Source organism: Lipophrys pholis (assembly GCF_963383615.2).
Source record: "Lipophrys pholis genome assembly, chromosome: 10".
NCBI lineage: Eukaryota > Metazoa > Chordata > Actinopteri > Blenniiformes > Blenniidae > Lipophrys > Lipophrys pholis.
Window position 1 is genome coordinate 127967 of NC_137640.1, and position 19260 is coordinate 147226.

The 19260-nt window shown below is 50.1% G+C and overlaps 1 protein-coding gene across 4 annotated transcripts in view; it reads right to left on the reverse strand.

Annotated features, from left to right (window-relative positions):
* trappc8 (trafficking protein particle complex subunit 8) overlaps positions 1-19260 on the reverse strand; it is a 39898-nt gene that overhangs the window by 15278 nt on the left and 5360 nt on the right. For all 4 annotated transcript variants that reach the window (XM_080473486.1, XM_080473485.1, XM_080473484.1 and 1 more), the window contains 9 exons: positions 18592-18670; positions 18014-18225; positions 14674-14789; positions 14448-14598; positions 7254-7354; positions 7084-7189; positions 6811-6942; positions 6339-6563; positions 6169-6271 (listed from right to left, as the gene is read on the reverse strand). In XM_080473486.1, coding sequence (XP_080329612.1) covers positions 6169-6271; positions 6339-6563; positions 6811-6942; positions 7084-7189; positions 7254-7354; positions 14448-14598; positions 14674-14789; positions 18014-18225; positions 18592-18670 — 1225 coding nt within the window. The remainder of the gene's footprint in view (positions 1-6168; positions 6272-6338; positions 6564-6810; positions 6943-7083; positions 7190-7253; positions 7355-14447; positions 14599-14673; positions 14790-18013; positions 18226-18591; positions 18671-19260) is intronic.

The window sequence follows — 19260 nt, forward strand, 5'->3', positions numbered from 1 at the left end:
TGAAGTTTTTTCCAGTTTCACCACTTTCTTTGTTCCTCGCTTTGCCGGGCGATCCCATGGCCCAGGTGGTTTGAGTCTTTTGAAACTTTTATCGCTGCCGCCGGGTTAGCTGACGCTAGGGACGCTAGGCTAAAGGCTCTGCTCATTCACAGCCTGTGAAACGAGGGACAACATATTTCCTGCATGCTCGGAACCGCGGAAAAGTATCGGGACTGTGTTGCCTTACTGGCTGGACATTTCGCTGCTCCACAGAGTGTTATCGTCCGGCGGATCATCTTCAGACAGCGCCGACAGAGACCCGGTGAGTCCGTCCACCAGTACGTCACGGAATCTGGACACTTAGAAGATGAGTTTATTCGTGATCAGTTCGCCGAGCACACAGCTGATCACAAACTATGTGAGAGACTGCTTATGGCACTGGATGATACGACTCTGTCTAAGGCAGTGGAGATGGCTTTTCAGCTCGAGTCGGCTGCTCAGCTAACATCGCGGCTCTCGGCTACAGACCCGACTCTTTCATACTCTGTTCCGTTGGCACAGACAGCGGCGCCAGCAGCTCAGGATCCCAACCCCACTTATCCTCACAACGAGCTCCAGGTTAACGTTGCGGGACACTAGGACGCCTCAGCACGCTGGCTATGCGGAAACTGTGGCTCGTTCTCTCACGCCACATGGGCACCGGTCTGCCCGGCCGCGGGACAGAGATGTCAGCGCTGTGGTAAACTCAATCACTTTGCTAAAGTGTGCCGCTCAGCACCTGCTTCCACAAGTACCCAGCGCAGCTCATCCCGCCCATCAAGCCCGACCCCAATTCACTCTGTGGGCGCCAACAACAAACCTTTCTCCTGGAGCACGGTGGAGCTGGATGGCGTGTGTTTACCACCGCTACTGGACACGGCTGCCTCCAGGTCTCTTCTCAGTGGGTCCAAAAGTCCAGCGGCTGTTTCCCAGACAGACTATCAGAGCAGGAGCAGAGGAGCTGTACGGCTATGGAAACACTGAAATTAACATGATCGGCACCGCGACCTTTTCTGTTCATTATGGCTCCAGAGTCCTCCCAGCATTCTCGTTCCAAGTGTCCCGGCATGGAGCCAACCTCCTGGGATTCGACCTGTTCTGCGCCCTGGGTTTCTCAATCACTGACAACCTGGGAACTACCATCCTGACAGTGACCACGCCATGGCAGCAGCGCTGGCCATCGCTTTTCACTGGGCTGGGCTGCCTCACTGCATTCAACCACCAACCACTCATCAACCCAGCTGTGAAAACAGTCATCCAACCTCTGCGTTGGCTACCCCTCACCCTGCATGATGATGTCACTGTCGAGCTGCAGAAACTGCTGGATGCTGGCATCATCGAACGAGTCGACGGCTCGCTCTGGAACTCCAATCTGGTGGTGGCAAAGAAGAAGACAAGCGGCCTGCGCCCCTGTGTCGCCCTAAGACAGGTAAACAAAGTGGTGGTACCAGACAGGTACCCACTACCCACAGTGGAGGAGCTCTCGGCGCAGTTTCACGGCTCAACAGACTTCTCAAAGCTCGACCTTTGCCAGGGCTACCTGCAGGTTCCCCTACACCCTGACAGCCACAACCTCACCACTTTTGTGACCCACATGGGGGTCTTTCGTTACACCTAGATGCTCTTGGACTCATCTCCGCTCCCAATCATGGCCACCATCTTCGCAGGCATTCCCGTGGTGGTTGTGTACCTGGATGACATTGTGGTACATGGCGCAACATCCGCCCTACATGATGACCGCCTCTCCAGGGTGCTGGATGTGCTCGCTGGTCACAACCTCACACTGAACCGGGAGAAGTGCATCTTTGCAGCTCCTGTTATCCAGTTTGTGGGGTTCCGCCTGAGCCAGCTGCATTCAAACCTCAATGCCATCTTGTGCCTCCCTGAACCCTCCTGCTCGGTGCAGCCATCATCGTTTCTGGGGATGACAGCGTATTACTTGCGCTTCTTTCCCGAATACTCTGACACTACTGCACTGCTGCGCGCCCTCCTGAAGCAAGATGCACCTTGGGCCTAGTCTCCTGCATGCTCTGCCGCAGTCAGCCGGCTCAAATCTCAACTAACCTTCCCACCTGTACTTGCTCACTTTGACATCGAGAGCGCCACATTTGTGACCAGCGATGACTCCCAACACTGCAGTCGGCGCAGTTCTGTCTCAACTTCACAAAGGGACCGAGCGTCCAGTGGCGTTCGCTTCAAGGGTACTTACGCCAAATCAGCAGAAGTACTCTGTAGGGTAAAGAGAGGCGCTGGCCTGCATCTGGGCATGTGAGCAGTGGCACATGTACTTCTACGGTCGACAATTTACACTACGGACCAACCACCAGGCCCTCACAGCCCTCCTGGTCACAACCAGATCGGGCCACAAACCGCTGCGCCTTTATCGATGGTCTGGGAGGATACAGACTTACAACTTCTCCACACAGTTTACCCCAGGCAGGGAGAATGTCGTGGCAGACCTCCTCTCCAGAGCCACACCCACCTCTGCACCAGACACCAACCAAGACGGATCAGAATCAGATCTGATCCTCTTGCTGCACACACCCCTCGAGGCAGCCGTTTTCTCTGAAAGAACTTCAGGCATATTCTGCACAAGACCCTGTTCTCACCCATCCCTGCACTTTCACTCGTAACGGCTGACCTCCCAGGGTCCATGAGGAACTGGCACCCTTTCACCAGGTCAGAAGCGACCTCTCCTGCTGGAATGATGTTTGTGTGGCGAGAGGGCTGGTGGTCCGAAGCGCTTTGAGAGAACGGGTCCTGGCCATGGTCCACGACGGCCATCTGGGCATTGTAAAGGTCAAACAATGCTGCAGGGGCCTGGTCTGGTGGCCAGGTATCGACAGAGACATCGAGGATCTGGTCAGAGACTGTGCGACCTGCCTCACCAGTGGTAAAACCGGCCCTTCCACACCTCCACCCTTACAGCCTTACAGCCTGTGCCATGGCCTCAGGCACCATGGACCCGCATACAGGTGGGCATATGTGGTGAACTTCATGGCACTCCACAGCATCAATGCTTCCTCCTGGTGGCCTACGATCTCCACTCCAAATGGCCGGAGGTGCTTCCTGCCAGGTCTGTCACCACTACGGTGATCATCAACTTTCCCTCCTCCTTGTTCGCCCGCTGGGGTGTTCCTGAAGCCATTACCACTGATAATGGGCCCCAGTTCATCTCAGCCGACCTTGCAGCTTTTTCAGAGGGTAAGGGGATAAAACACATTAAGACCACCCTTTACTACCCGGAGGCCAACGGAGTGTGGAGAGGTTTGATCAGGCCCTTAAGAACGAGCTCAGAGCGCACATGGCAGACGGCCTGTCATTTTCAACATCACTGCAGAGCACCTTACTGCACTTCAGAGCAACACACCACAATACCACTGGCAGCTCTCCAGCCCTACTAATGCTAGGGCGCGAGCTACAACTTCCCTTGGACCGTCTATGCCCTCCAGCGAGAGACACTCCAGCAGCAACGCCCTCCCCAGGCGCCCTCCCCAGGCCGTATCGGACTGGGTCCGAGTCCGGCGAGCCACTGGATCACACAAGCTGCTCTCTTTCTGGTCTGCACCAACGCAGATCACAGCACCACTGGGGCCAGCCACCTTCCGTGTGACCGATGGTTCACGCTGGCATGTCAGTCGCCTCCCACGGGTGAGGCTGCTTCCTGTCAGCCCAGCAAGCCGCAGCTGATCCACGTTGCACCGATGGGGTCTGGGACCCTCCAGACATACGGGTGGAGACTCCGGCTAGACGCTCCCCTGGACCAGATGTGCAGGCTGAACCCCTGCAGACTGGACCCCGTCCGGTCCGGCCAGAGGCCGTCGTACCTCAATAACTATTTTACTGACTTTTAAGGCATTAGCGTAGCGTATAGCCTGTCGTGTGGCAGAATAACCCAGAGGGCTGTACGGGTAAACCGGCAGTTTATCCGGTTTATCTAGTGAGGTTGACCATTCATGTTATTTCCTTACATTTGGGGGTTCTTAGCTTATGGCAATTGTTAAGAAATTTTAAATGGAGGGGTAAATGTTACATACCACATTGACCTGTGTATGTATGTGTGTGTCACGACAGTGTGACGTATAACTCGTCCTCCATGGAAAGATGTATAACTGTCACTGTTGTTGGTAGGCGAAAGCCCGCGCTTCCAGGGAATCCTGGGTAATGTGGTTCTGTGAATGAAGCCGGTTTTCTAAGGCAGGCAGTCGCCGCCCTCCTGATTCAAACACAATAGTCTTGCTAATTGCCTCTCTTTTCACCATGTCTGTTTTTTTTGCACAACAACAGGTGAAATTGATTCACAATTAGTGTTGCTTCCTAACTGGACAGGTTGATTTCACACCAATGTGATATACACTGCTCAAAAAAATTAAAGAAACACTTAAGATTTCAATGGTGAAAAAGAAATGTTGGATATCTATACTGATATAGACAGTTTAATGTCTCAGGAACAAAAGGATGCCACATCTTTTGATGGAAATAAAGGTTTTCAGCCTACAGAGGGCTCCGTATATAGACACCCCAAAAATCAAAGTGAAAAAATGATGTGGCAGGCTCGTCCATTTTGTCTAAATTCAATTTCTGCAACTCAAAATTCTTTTCAATATCTTGTGTGGCCCCCACGTGCTTGTATGCATGCTTGACAACGTCGCGGCATGCTCCTAATGAGACGACGGATGGTGTCTTGTGGGATGTCCTCCCAGATCTGTCTAAGGGCATCAGTGAGCTCCTGTAAAGTCTGAGGAGCAACCTGGCGCCGTCTGATGGACCGAAACATTATGTCCCAGAGGTGTTCTATCGGGTTTAGATCAGGTGATCGTGAGGGCCATTCAATTGTGTCAATTCCTTCATCCTCCAGATACTGTCTGCATGCTCCTGCCACATGAGGCCGGGCATTGTCGTGGACCAGGAGGAACCCAGGACCTACTACACCAGCGTAGGGTCTGACCATGGGTGCAAGTATTTCATCCCGATACCTAATGGCAGTCAGACTGCCGTTCTCTAGCCTGTAGAGGTCTGTTCGTCCCTCCATGGAAATGCCTCCCCAGACCATCCCTGACCCACCACCGAACGGGTCATGCTGAATGATGTTGCAGGCAGCATAGCGCTCTCCTTGGCTTCTCCAGACCCTTTCACGTCTATCACAGGTGCTCAGGGTAAACCTACTCTCATCTGTGAGAAGCACAGGGCGCCAGTGGTGGACTTGCCAATTCTGGTGTTCTATGGCAAATGCCAATCGAGCTCCACGGTGCTGAGCAGTGAGCACAGGGCACACTACAGGACGTCGTGCCCTGAGGCCACCCTCGTGAAGTCTGTTTCTGACTGTTTGGGCAGAGACATTCACACCAGTAGCCTGCTGGAGGTCATTCTGTAGGGCTCGGGCAGTGCTCCACCTGTTCCTCCTTGCACAAAGCAGCAGATATCGGTCCTGCTGATGGGATGAGGACCGTCTACGGCCCTGTCCAGCTCTCCCAGAGTAACTGCCTGTCTCCTGGAATCTCCTCCATGCTCTGGAGATTGTACTGGGAGACACATCAAATCTTCTTGCAACAGCACGCATGGATGTGCCATCCTGGAGGAGTTGGACAATCTGCGCAACTTCAGGAGGGTTAAGAAATCGCCTCATGCTCCCAGTCGTGATAATGACTCTAGCTAAAGCCAACACTTGTGGAAAAACAGTTGAAAAAGATCAAGAGGGAGGAACTTGAAATGGCCTCCACCTGCAAAACCAGTCCTGTTTTGGGGGCCATCTCGTTGTTGCCCCTCTAGTGCACCTGTTGTTAATTCCATCAACACCAATGCAGCTGAAACTGATTAACAACCCCCTCTGCCATGTACCTGACCAAAACCTTATCAGAAAAGTGCAATTGAATTCATGCCATACCCTGATAAAAAACTGTTCCTTTAATTTTTTTGAGCAGTGTACTTGGAGTCACATTGGGTTGTTACGTGTTCCCTTTAGTTTTTTGAAACATGTACATATGTGTATATTTAGGGTTTATTGATATACAATATCTATTGCAGAGTTGAACATCAATTTGGTAATATTAGGAGTCTTAAAACAGTCTTAAATGTTAGTGGTGATGCTAGTGGTGATGCTAGTGGTGGAGCTAGCGGTGGAGCTAGAGGTGAAGCTAGTGGTTAGCTTACCTTGCGCTGGCCTGCGCTCGTGTCCTAAGTAGACCCGAACAGCCGAGCTGTGGATGTGGGGGAGGGGGAGCAGGGGCAGCTCTTCTGGGATCCCCAGGGTGCTCTGAAATAGGGCAGCAGTCAGTGGGGGGGGATGCTCTGAGCGGCAGGGGGTCACAGTTGGAGCTCACCTGGTGCACGTAGAGGAACTCTCGGAGGAACGCCCCCTGCTGGGCAGCCGTCTGCCGGCTGTCGTTGGTCAGCACCAAGCGGAAGGCGGCAGCGGCACACTCGGCCTGGCCCAGCGTGAAGGACTGGCGGCCCACCGTGAAGTTGATGTGGTCCTCGGCCAGGGACCAGCCCCGCCCTCGGTACACCTGCAGTGCCTGCAGGTAACAGCGCAGGGCGTGGCGGCGCTGCAGCACACCGTGTTAGATATTAGTACCAACGGTTGGAGGAGCTGCTGAAAACTGACAAAGACACACAAAAAACCCTCTTGCCCCTCAACTGTTGCCCCTCACCTTAAACCTGTTGCGCCTCGTTGCCCCTGACCTGTCTTTAGACCCTGTTGCCCCTCACCTCTCTTTGACCCTCGTCGCCCCTCACCTGCCTCAAAGCCCAGTAGTTGCCCCTGACCTGTCTTTGGACCTTGTTGCCCCTCACCTGCCCCGCCTTGCTGAAGCGGTGTCCAGCCAGGATCATGTGGAAGGAAAACTTTCGGACCATCGGAGTTCGCATGTTGATGAAACAGTGAGCAGCTTGTTCCAGTAGGAGGGCGCTGCGCAGGTCGCAGTCCTGGGAGGAAGAGGAAGAGGTGGGGGGGGGGGCAATCATACATTAGTCATGTTAGCATGTTCCAAGGGAGGAGCGTTGCCTTAGCACACCTCACTGGTCGTATTGATGAGTAGTGTTAGCAGCATTAGCCCGTTAGCTCACCTCGCTGGTCATCTTGATGAGTAGCGTAGCCGCCTCAGAGTACTTCCCCTGACTCTTCAGGATATCGGCGCTCAGCAGAGCGCAGCGTTCTGCTAGCACGGTGTTCCTGCACAAACGTCGGGTTAAAGAAGTCAGTCCTGATGCTAAGCTAGGCTAACAACAGCCTGTACCTGCAAACGTCGCGGTACGTCTGGATGGCCGTGTCCATGTAGTGGGCCGGGTACGGCCGGGGAGCTCCGGCCTGGAGGAACGCAGACACCGCCGCCATCTCCTATAAAACCGTTTAAAATCAGGTGAAGGAAACATTGAAAGAACTAACAACAAACAGATGAAATAAGCATTGCTAAAACATTTAAAAACCACTAGCTTCCCAAAATTTCTAAAACCTATAAAAAAAAGCAAAACAGTCAAATGTATGGAATCGCAAAAAAACAGCTAAAACTGCTAAAATGTGCTAAAAGAGCTACAAACGGCTAAAGAGCATTTGAATAGTTAATTTTCATAACATTTGTTTGGTGTTTCACATTGGGACCGCCTCCAGCGTGACCTCATCAGAAGCTCCTATTGCATTCTGCCAGCCATTATTGGCTGGAATCAAGTGCATCAGTGTCCAGGGTAGGGTTGTTCGGTATACTGGTACTGTATTGGTATCACAGTACTGACGCCTATAAAACGATACTATACTGGGCCCGGCCGATAACCGTATCTTTTTTTTTTTTTTACGTGGCTGCGGAGTGTCACTGTGTTGTAATCAGCACTGAGGACAGTCGTTGGTCTCTTTGTGGGTGAAGCGTCGGCCGGCTGCTCCTCCTTCTGACTTTCATTCAATTTGGTTTTTGTAGATGTGGGAGCGTGGCGAATGACCGGGGATCCCTCTAGGAGAGCCCTCGTTGACGGAGGGTGCACGTGAGATATTGACCGCTCGTTACACGATCGCGTGCGTGCGTGCGTGCGTGCGTGCGTGCGTGCCGGGATGTTTGTGACAATCAAAAGTGCGGAAAAAGGCGCTCCGGTTTCTTTTGTGTTTTTGCGCTCTGGTTTCTGAGAGGTGTGAAAAAACCACCGAGACGGGGTGTGTGCTCCCGCCCTCCGACCTGAGATCCGCAACTGAATAGCGCTTCATACTCGACTTTATTTACCAACAACATTCCTGGACACAACTTCAAAATAAAAGTCAAAACAACATATTTTCAAAACAATCTTCTCCCAACGCAGCTTGTACTTTGAAAAGATAGTAGAAAAGAAGGTATCAATACCAAAATGATGGTATCGTGACTAGTCCAGGGGGCGGAGTCCCTTTCTCTAGAATAGGGCTTGACATTGCGCTGTCCGTCTTTCCAAAACCTCTCATTGCTAAGAGCAGAAGTTCTTGAAAATCGCCCTCGAGCTAACAGGCTAACCGGGACAGAGCAAAACTGTCCACAGACACGGGCGAAAGACTAGGTCGCCGGGCGCTTTGTGCACAGTTCACTTCAGTCGGCCAGTCTGTCTCCTGCCGAGTGGTACCGCTCAGTGGCCTTGAGCTGCCGGCTGTTGAAAACAGCAATATTTTCCACAGCTCGTCAACCAAACAAATGGCACTGCCGCTCTGCCACAAGAGGGAGCTGTTGCTCCATACATGACACACTGGCCTGTAAGCCCACTGTCACAGAGCAGACAGCTGCGCAGAATGCACAGACTCAGAGTGGGTTATGAGGACAATAGGCAGAGGATACATTCTCCAGTTCGTTGTAACACCTTATTCAGGGGAGTAATCCAATCACAAGCTCAAGGTGACGTGTCACCACGTACATCGACGATTGGCTCATTGCGGCATCGTCCCACCGGGAGGTAGCAGATCACACAAAGCTGCTCACAGAACACCTGCTGAATCTTGATTTCAATTAAACCTAGAAAAGAGTGTTCTTCTTCCTTGTCAGACAATCACTTTCATAGGTCTCTTTAGAGACTCGGCTCAGGCCAGAGTGAGACTGATGGGAGAAAGGATTCAGGAACTCAGACACTGTTTACCCCTTTTTCTAAGGGGAAAATTTGTGTTTCTCAGACTTTGCCAAAGATTTTTGGGGTTAATGGCCTCAGCCATTGTGGTGGTTCCAATGGGGCGCCTACATATGAAAGAAATGAAACGCTGGGTTGCTTCTCACAGGCTGGACCCACACTGTCATGGCTCTTACAAGGTGCAAGTCACCGTGACCTGCGCTGCAGCATTAATCCCATGGAGAAGCATGGACTTCCTCACTCAGGGAGTGCCAATGGGGGCTATTCAGTGCAGGAAAGTAGTCACAACGGACTCGTCCCTAGTGGACTGGGGTTGGCGTGTTCGAAGGGAGAACAGTGATTTGGACATGGGATCCCCCACATGCGCTCATCCCACATAAATGATCTGGAGTTGCTGGCTGTCCAGCCGACACTGAAACACTTCCTCTCTCTTCTGATGGGACATCACGTGTTCGTCTGGACAGACAATACCACAGTGGTGGCTTATATCAACAGAGGTCTGAGGTCACCGCAGTCACACACACTGGCTCACAGACTGATTGTCAGGAGCAGTAAACACTTTGCGTCCCTTAAGGCCACTCATGTGCCAGGATTACTGAACTGTGGCGCAGATCTCCTGTCCAGGGGAAACCTCCATTACACAAAATGGAGACTTCAACCAGACCTAGTGAACCTGATCTGGGAACATTACAGACAGCCGTCTGTGGAACTCTTTGCGATGTCAGAGAACACTCACTGTCCGATGATTTTCTCCCTTCGAGACCAGAATGCACCTCTGGGGGTGGACGCACTGGCTGACCAGTGGCCACATGTCTTCCTGTATGTATCCCCTCAATACCTCTGACTTCTCCAACCCTCGCCAGGGTTAGGGCCGAGAGTCACACAATGATCCGCATTGCCCCTCGCTGGCCAGCAAACCACTGGTTAACAGAAATAACCCAGCTCCATTACCAGGAGCCATTACCTCTGCCAATAGGCATGGACCTGTTGTCTAAAAGGAGGGGAGAAATATTTCATCCCCATCCAGAGAGGCTGGCCCTATGTGCTTGGCCAGTGAGTGGTCCAACCTGAGGACTGTTAGTCTTTCTCTGAATGTAATGTAGTTGACACCATCCAGAATGCTTGGGCTCCTTCAACAAGGACCCTGTATAAGAGCAAATGGTCAATTTTGGAAAAATGGTGCTCAAACTTACGAACAGTTCCCTTCCAGTGCTCGGTGGCTGGGATCTTGTCTTTCCTACAAGACATGGTAGATAAAAGAAAAGGGTTTGGCAGCAATCTCAGTTTGCCACGTTGGCTTTGAGGGGAAGACTGTGGGTCAACATCCCCTGATTTGCCAGTATATGAGGGGTGCTCGCCGTAAGCTCCCAGTTTGTGAGTCGCTAGCTCCATCCTGGGACCTTCCCATGGCGCTTGATGCCCTCTCTGGTCCACCTTTTGAACCACTGGAACAGGAGGACTTGAAGATGGTGACCATGGAGACAGCTTTATCATTGTCTCTGGCTTCAGCTAAACGTGTGGGGGAGATTAATGCTCGGTCAGTACATCAGACATGTATGACGTTCTTCTCAAGGAACCTAAGGGGGGCCTTATAACCTAATCCAGCATTTATGCCGAAGGTATTGGGGTCATGTTCCTAGATTGATCTTGTGTCATTTAATCCCCCACCATTCTCCTCAGAGGAGCAAAAGCGGTTACATATGATGTGCCCCTTGAGGGCCTTAAGTGTCTATTAGGGCTTTTCCACCAAAAAGAATCAGGTTCTAGTTCGGGGCCGGTGCCAGAGCCAGTTCTTAAATGAGCACCACCAAAGAACCGGTTCTTTTTCCACCGTTAGCGGAGCCAGTGGGATCCACGTCATTGCGTCACTCCAAAACGTGATTCGTCACTGATTTCAACAATTTTCCGCTGACAGCCTCGTGCAGGAACCAGGAGACGGACTGTATTCATGGGTTTAGTCCGGGTCCCTGTGCTCATCCAGGAACCAGGAGACGGACTGTATTCATGGGTTTAGTCCGGGTCCATGTGCTCATCCAGGAACCAGGAGACGGACTGTCTTCATGGGTTTAGTCCGGGTCCCTGTGCTCATCCAGGAACCAGGAGACGGACTGTATTCATGGGTTTAGTCCGGGTCCCTGTGCTCATCCAGGAACCAGGAGACGGACTGTCTTCATGGGTTTAGTCCGGGTCCATGTGCTCGTCCAGGAACCAGGAGACGGACTGTATTCATGGGTTTAGTCCGGGTCCCTGTGCTCATCCAGGAACCAGGAGACAGACTGTATTCATGGGTTTAGTCCGGGTCCCTGTGCTCATCCAGGAACCAGGAGACGGACTGTATTCATGGGTTTAGTCCGGGTCCATGTGCTCATCCAGGAACCAGGAGACGGACTGTCTTCATGGGTTTAGTCCGGGTCCCTGTGCTCATCCAGGAACCAGGAGACGGACTGTATTCATGGGTTTAGTCCGGGTCCCTGTGCTCGTCCAGGAACCAGGAGACGGACTGTCTTCATGGGTTTAGTCCGGGTCCATGTGCTCGTCCAGGAACCAGGAGACGGACTGTATTCATGGGTTTAGTCCGGGTCCATGTGCTCGTCCAGGAACCAGGAGACGGACTGTCTTCATGGGTTTAGTCCGGGTCCATGTGCTCATCCAGGAACCAGGAGACGGACTGTCTTCATGGGTTTAGTCCGGGTCCATGTGCTCATCCAGGAACCAGGAGACGGACTGTCTTCATGGGTTTAGTCCGGGTCCATGTGCTCATCCAGGAACCAGGAGATGGACTGTATTCATGGGTTTAGTCCGGGTCCATGTGCTCATCCAGGAACCAGGAGACGGACTGTATTCATGGGTTTAGTCCGGGTCCCTGTGCTCATCCAGGAACCAGGAGATGGACTGTATTCATGGGTTTAGTCCGGGTCCATGTGCTCATCCAGGAACCAGGAGACGGACTGTATTCATGGGTTTAGTCCGGGTCCCTGTGCTCATCCAGGAACCAGGAGACGGACTGTATTCATGGGTTTAGTCCGGGTCCCTGTGCTCGTCCAGGAACCAGGAGACGGACTGTCTTCATGGGTTTAGTCCGGGTCCATGTGCTCGTCCAGGAACCAGGAGACGGACTGTATTCATGGGTTTAGTCCGGGTCCATGTGCTCGTCCAGGAACCAGGAGACGGACTGTCTTCATGGGTTTAGTCCGGGTCCATGTGCTCATCCAGGAACCAGGAGACGGACTGTCTTCATGGGTTTAGTCCGGGTCCATGTGCTCATCCAGGAACCAGGAGACGGACTGTCTTCATGGGTTTAGTCCGGGTCCCTGTGCTCATCCAGGAACCAGGAGATGGACTGTATTCATGGGTTTAGTCCGGGTCCATGTGCTCATCCAGGAACCAGGAGACGGACTGTATTCATGGGTTTAGTCCGGGTCCCTGTGCTCATCCAGGAACCAGGAGACAGACTGTATTCATGGGTTTAGTCCGGGTCCATGTGCTCGTCCAGGAACCAGGAGACGGACTGTCTTCATGGGTTTAGTCCGGGTCCATGTGCTCATCCAGGAACCAGGAGATGGACTGTATTCATGGGTTTAGTCCGGGTCCATGTGCTCATCCAGGAACCAGGAGACGGACTGTATTCATGGGTTTAGTCCGGGTCCCTGTGCTCATCCAGGAACCAGGAGATGGACTGTATTCATGGGTTTAGTCCGGGTCCATGTGCTCATCCAGGAACCAGGAGACGGACTGTATTCATGGGTTTAGTCCGGGTCCCTGTGCTCATCCAGGAACCAGGAGACGGACTGTATTCATGGGTTTAGTCCGGGTCGCTCCATCTAGTTTGACCTGAACCTCTGATGCACCAAAGAGAAAGAAGACATTACGTCTCTTCTTGTCTCTATTGGTGTTTTTTCACGTCCGTCTTGTTTTAGTCGGGAGCCCCAGAGTGGACATAGAGGGGAAAATAATAATGCGAGTATGAGTTTGGGGCTTATCTTTCAACATTTGGGCGTTACATAGAGAATTTCTGCTCCTTTCACTTTATGTCTGGGAGAGTCTGAATCAAAAGCTTCAACATGAAGAATGGAGGTTTACAGTGATAGAACGAAGCTCTGAAAGCTGTTTCCATGGTAACCTCCGTAAACACATTGATTAAATTATGTTTCACATGACGCCGTTAAAAGGCTCATTTTATGCCTATAAAATCCAGCTTTCATTTACAGTGGTATGTAGTTTGTTTTTTAGTTGCTGATGAACCAAAAGTATTCATTATGAAGAATTTCTGTGGTTATAAAATAATATTGGAGCGTCTCGGAGCGGATCGGACCGGAGCGTCCCCTGCAGCCTCACACTGCCTTGCTCAGTGGCTGCAGCTCCTCAGCCGCCGATCAGAACGCGAAACAAAACCTGGATGTGACGTTCGTGAATTCATTTTAAGCCAGTTGGTCCCAGGGTAACATCTGCCCAGCAATCTGGGAGTCAGGATTTCCCAATGTGAGACACGAAACGAATGCTATCAAAGAGAACTTTAGGTTCCTTGCGTAACCGCGGTTCAAGCCTAATTATAGGGAAAGGGACTCCGCCCCCTGGACACTGACACACTTGATTCCAGCCAATAATGGCTAGCAGAATGCAATACGAGCTTCTGATGAGGTCATGCTGGAGGCGGTCCCAATGTGAGACACTCACTCATGCTACTCAGAGAACCGGCGTTACGCAAGGAACCTAAAGATTTCAGTTTGTTTTTATCTCACTCACCCCCGGCGTGCAGCATTCTATTAGCATGACTCACCAGCGACCCCCCCGGTCTATAGCATGCTATTAGCATGACTCACCAGCGACCCCCCGGTCTACAGCATTCTATTAGCATGACTCACCAGCGCCTCTGCGGCGTACAGCATTCTATTAGCATGACTCACCAGCGCCCCCGCGACGTACAGCATTCTATTAGCATGACTCACCAGCGCCTCTGCGGCGTGCAGCATTCTATTAGCATGACTCACCAGCGCCTCTGCGGCGTACAGCATTCTATTAGCATGACTCACCAGCGCCCTCGCGGCGTACAGCATTCTATTAGCATGACTCACCAGCGCCCCCGCGGCGTACAGCATTCTATTAGCATGACTCACCAGCACCCCCGCGGCGTACAGCATTCTATTAGCATGACTCACCAGCACCCCCGCGGCGTACAGCATTCTATTAGCATGACTCACCAGCACCCCCGCGGCGTACAGCATTCTATTAGCATGACTCACCAGCACCCCCGCGGCGTACAGCATTCTATTAGCATGACTCACCAGCGCCTCTGCGGCGTACAGCATTCTATTAGCATGACTCACCAGCGCCCTCGCGGCATACAGCATTCTATTAGCATGACTCACCAGCGCCCCCGCGGCGTACAGCATGGCCTGGTCTGACAGGAAGTCCTTCTTCGCTGTGTGGTAGCAGCTGTAAGCTAGCTCGTAGTGCTGCACCAGGAAGCACAGGTCAGCCATCTTCCTGATCTGCAGCTCCGGAGCCTCAGGGGGGTACCTGATGGGAGGGTGGGAGTCAGAGTGTGTGCTGGGCTCATAAGATTTAGCATCAACATCGGATAGCCTAGCTTACAGAACGCCGCAGGTGCTCTTGGGCTCGGCACTGCTCTTCTCTGGAATCTTCCCCCCGCCGAACCACTTCTTGGTGGCCGTGAACAAAGACCGGCTCAGACCTTTCCTCGAGACCAGCTGAGGACCACAAGGCTAGGTTAGCACCAATCGGATGCCAATGATGACATACTGAGGCGACGTTTTGCTCGTAGGGTTGCTGGCAGGGCCGGCCGGCCCGTTTACGTTCACCGTTCCTGGCGTGGCGACATTTCTTTGGCTCTTTTTTTCCGTATGAAACACTTTCTTTACTCTCTGACATGAACCTGAATTTCAGTAGATGCATATTATTTGTGATATGAACACATTGAAAGCAAATTATTTAGCAATTTCTTTTAATTGCAAAATACAAACATTGACAGACTAAAATTTGTATTTTTCTTAAATAGAAACTTTCATAGAATATAAACACGTTTCTTTAACAGAACTTTGTCTGGCTTAAATAACAACAGAATAAATACAAATGTACTTTCTATTTTATAAATTAATAGAAAACAATAGAAAGCAGAACATTCCTGTAATAATGTACAATAAGAAAAGTGCAAACAGAAAGTGTGTGGAAAAGTTCTACACATAGAATATTTGTTCCCCTAGGTGAATGACAGTAGGCTACAGTTGAAGTAACAAAGAATGACTTCATGAACTCAATGCTCCATCATGTAAAGACAGAATATTGTTCCATTGGGATTTCTCTTGAGCTCTTACTGCAGTGAGGAGTTGTTTGTCTTTCAGTGTTAGAGAGTAAAACTCTGATGAAGACATTTCATCATTTAGACTGACAATGAGCTCACTTCTAATTAATTCAGCAGAACATACAAACGTTCTGCACATCAGTCCACTTCTTCTTCATGGAAGAAGGAATCCTCTCCACAAACACAGTATGAGCTGGATGCTGAGGGCAAAGAAACAACAGCCTGGATGTTGGGGAGGAACTAGAACCTCTCTGCTGTTCTCTTGAGCCGCGGTTCCACCTCACTTTCTGTGCTGGAACGTCGCGGGGGGGGGTTGTGTGGTCTGACTGAAAAAGTTGCGGATGGTACGGAAAGAAACCGCAAACACCGCGTAGGATTTTCTGCCTCCGTTGAGGTACCGAGCACCTAGGAACAGGTCTGTGAGGAGGAGCGACAACGCAGCCATCTGCTGATTGGTCGTGAGGATCCTCACTCTTGACTGGCCCATAATATTTCAATATTTTATCGACCGTAAACCCTCCCGTTCTTGTTTACGTACGCCGCTTAGCACACTGTTTGTTTTGTTAACTGGGTTTATTGACACGTCGGCGCGCCACACAACAAGGTGCAGACGCTCCTCTCAGTAACAGGAGAGGAGATTCAGCAGTTCAATGGTGCATTGTAATGCATTAATGCATTCTGTACTACTAAACACTACATTGTGTACTACATTGTGAGGTGATAAACTGTAGGACTAGTTGATATTGAAGGAACCAAACACCAGATAATACCAGATGTTACTGAAGAAACATACTTATTTAAAAGCACATGACTGAACCAATATAAAGCTATATACATGAATATAATACATACAAAGAGGTATTGAAAATAAATACTAAATAAAATTTTACTTCAGAAACCACATACAGTCCAGTTTGATCTTGAGTTGCTGATAAAATAAAGCTATAATAACCTTTGAATTTACACTTGAAAGAGTTTCTTTGTTGTGGTCACAGTATACGGGGTGAATTTTGCCAGATCACACAATTAGTACTAAAAATGACAACAACCTCAACATAAAGTCAATTTTAATGAAACATTCTGCTTCAAAATACAGTGAAATGTTAAAAAAAATCCATATAACCACCTGGCTTGGTGGTTTCTGGGGCTCATTGGAGCTTGTTGCGGCCGGTATTGGTCCAGGGGCCTTATGTTTGACAGAAGTACACTTCACCGCAGCGCCCCCTGCTGGAGGCTGTCCCTCATTAAGCTGTTAACAGTTAAAACCTCTCTGTGCTCGACTATTTATCTGCTCTTACCGGATCCCTCGTCCGAGGTTCTACAGTACACATAAGTTAGACGACTTTCAGCAGCTGTTTTTTTGTCTGTCTTTTTCGAAGATTGACCGTCCAAATGACGTGTGGCGGCTCGCTGCATTAAACTGTGTTGTGAAATAGAGCTAACCCTAACCCTAACCCTAACCCTAACCCTAACCCTAACCCTGCTACTTAAACTGGCCCTAGCAGCAAAAACACTGCCTGTGTTCAGTCTGTTCCACCGAGACCCCCCCTATCGGAAGAGGAGGTCCCGGACCCAGTCAGACTGGTGTGAAGATAAGAGGCCTGCGGTGGTGAGGGATTTGCGTCAATTAAAAAAAAAAAGATTCAAGCTAAAGTGCAACAGCAACAACAGAAAGCCACAAGGATTGGTTGAACAGAACGTGAAAAATGCTGAAAAACTCAAATTTGCACAATGAAAATCCATTTTAGCTACAAATTCGATTTTTGTTGATTTTTTGCCTATGATGATGTATTTATATGTATATGATCTATCAATTGTATTTATTGGACTTAGACTCAGATCATATATATAAAGTCATCCCAAGGGATAAATAAAGCTATCAATTGTATTCCTTTGTTTCCAACTATCACTAATATTAAACATGGTTTATCACGACCCAGGTCGTTGTTTCATTCTTACCTGCCGACCAGGTAAAGCTGCTCAATGAGCTTCTCCATGTCATTGAAGGAAATCTTCCCACATGCACAGAGCAGGTGGATCAAAAGTGTTCCAGCACAGAGTGCAGTGGCTTTCTACGTGTTATCAGGCCCTTTTTCCTCCAGATGTTGACTTCCTCTCAATCCTGTATTCCTGCAGCCTTTTTAATTTTTTTTCGGAGGAGTATTGCTGATCGTAGGTGTAATATCCAAATGTGTCACCATGCTGCTTTGTCTGCTCGTCTGTTGACTTCCGGTATCTTGTTATTGAGCAACTGTACCTCAACCAATGAGATGATTGGGATTCTGTATTGTCATACTCGTGTGTGAGTATGCTGTCAGCTCATTGGTCACAGAGCAGGAGAGGCGGCGGGAGAAGTTTACCGTAAGTTTTGATATAAAGCGTCATGCTGGTCATAAATTCTATTGACATTTTACAGACTAGTTTTGATTCTCAAGGTAACACAGGACAAAGTGTGTCCCTTTTCAGCTCCATACGGGACACGTACTTTTCTTTGCGAATACGGGACGATTCCGTTTTTCAAGGGACGGTTGGCAAACGTATTTGCAGGCTACATTAGCCAGGCTTAGCAGTGGCTACAGTAGCAGGTTACTAGTAGTAGCTAATAGATGCTACCTGGTCGTTGAGCTGCCGGATGTTTTTCTCGATGTGCGGCAGCAGGCCTCGGAAGGTGAAATCCTGGATGAAGTGCCGGATCCTGTCGTGGTCATTCAGGCTCAGACAGGCTCCATGGTTTTCTGCGCCACACGCTGGAATCTCCAGATCTCCTGCCGCCATCTTGGGATCCGTGTTGAGGGTGTAGGAACACACGGTGCCTGGGACTCCGACTGAAAGTTCAACGTCAAAGCACTTTGGTCTCAGAATTCCCAATTCTACCTCCCAAACTCCACAATTTTGGCTTTCCCCTCATTTTTTTTCCAGAAAAAACAAAACCCATTTTAACTGTCAGATCCTGACGTCTGGCTGAGCACAGCCAAACCGGACTGGACGATGTCCCGTAGGAGCATCATTCAATGATTCAAAATGTTCACGCACAACAAAGAACGTTTTGAATATAAACTTAAAGATGGAATTAGCTTCAGCATTTGAGTGACGTGTGAGGCACACAGACAAACATAGCTTGTTTAGCTAGTTTAGTTTGGAGAAACGTGAATGGTTTTGGTACAGAATGCTAACAGGAAGATTGTACCAACCTTCCTCTAGAGGGAATTCCACCTCAGCAGCTCCAAGCTCCACAGCGCCCCCGCTGGAGACGACATCCTCCAACGAGTCCTGCAACATCCACAAACAGGTTAGCAAAAAGATAGCACTGTGTTAGGTTAGCAACACATTGAAAACATGTTGGCACTGCTTGAGCATCGTATTAGCAACACGTCAGAATCACAGTAGCAATGTGTTAGCAACACTGTTGTGTTAGCAAGAATAAAAATGTGGCCGTTTCATTATTTCCTTTAGCCTGTGTGTTAGCATGCATGTTAGCCTGTGTGTTAACTCTTTTAGCCTGTGTTAGCCTGTGTGTTAGCCTGTGTGTTAGCCTGTGTGTTAACTCCTTTAGCCGGTGTGTTAGCCTGTGTGTTAACTCCTTTAGCCTGTGTGCTAACTCCTTTAGCCTGTGTGTTAGCCTGTGTATTAACTCCTTTAGCCGGTGTGTTAGCCTGTGTGTTAGCCTGTGTGTTAACTCCTTTAGCCTGTGTGTTAGCCGGTGTGTTAGCCTGTGTGCTAACTCCTTTAGCCGGTGTGTTAGCCTGTGTGTTAACTCCTTTAGCCTGTGTGTTAGCCTGTGTGTTAGCCTGTGTGTTAACTCCTTTAGCCGGTGTGTTAGCCTGTGTGTTAACTCCTTTAGCCTGTGTGCTAACTCCTTT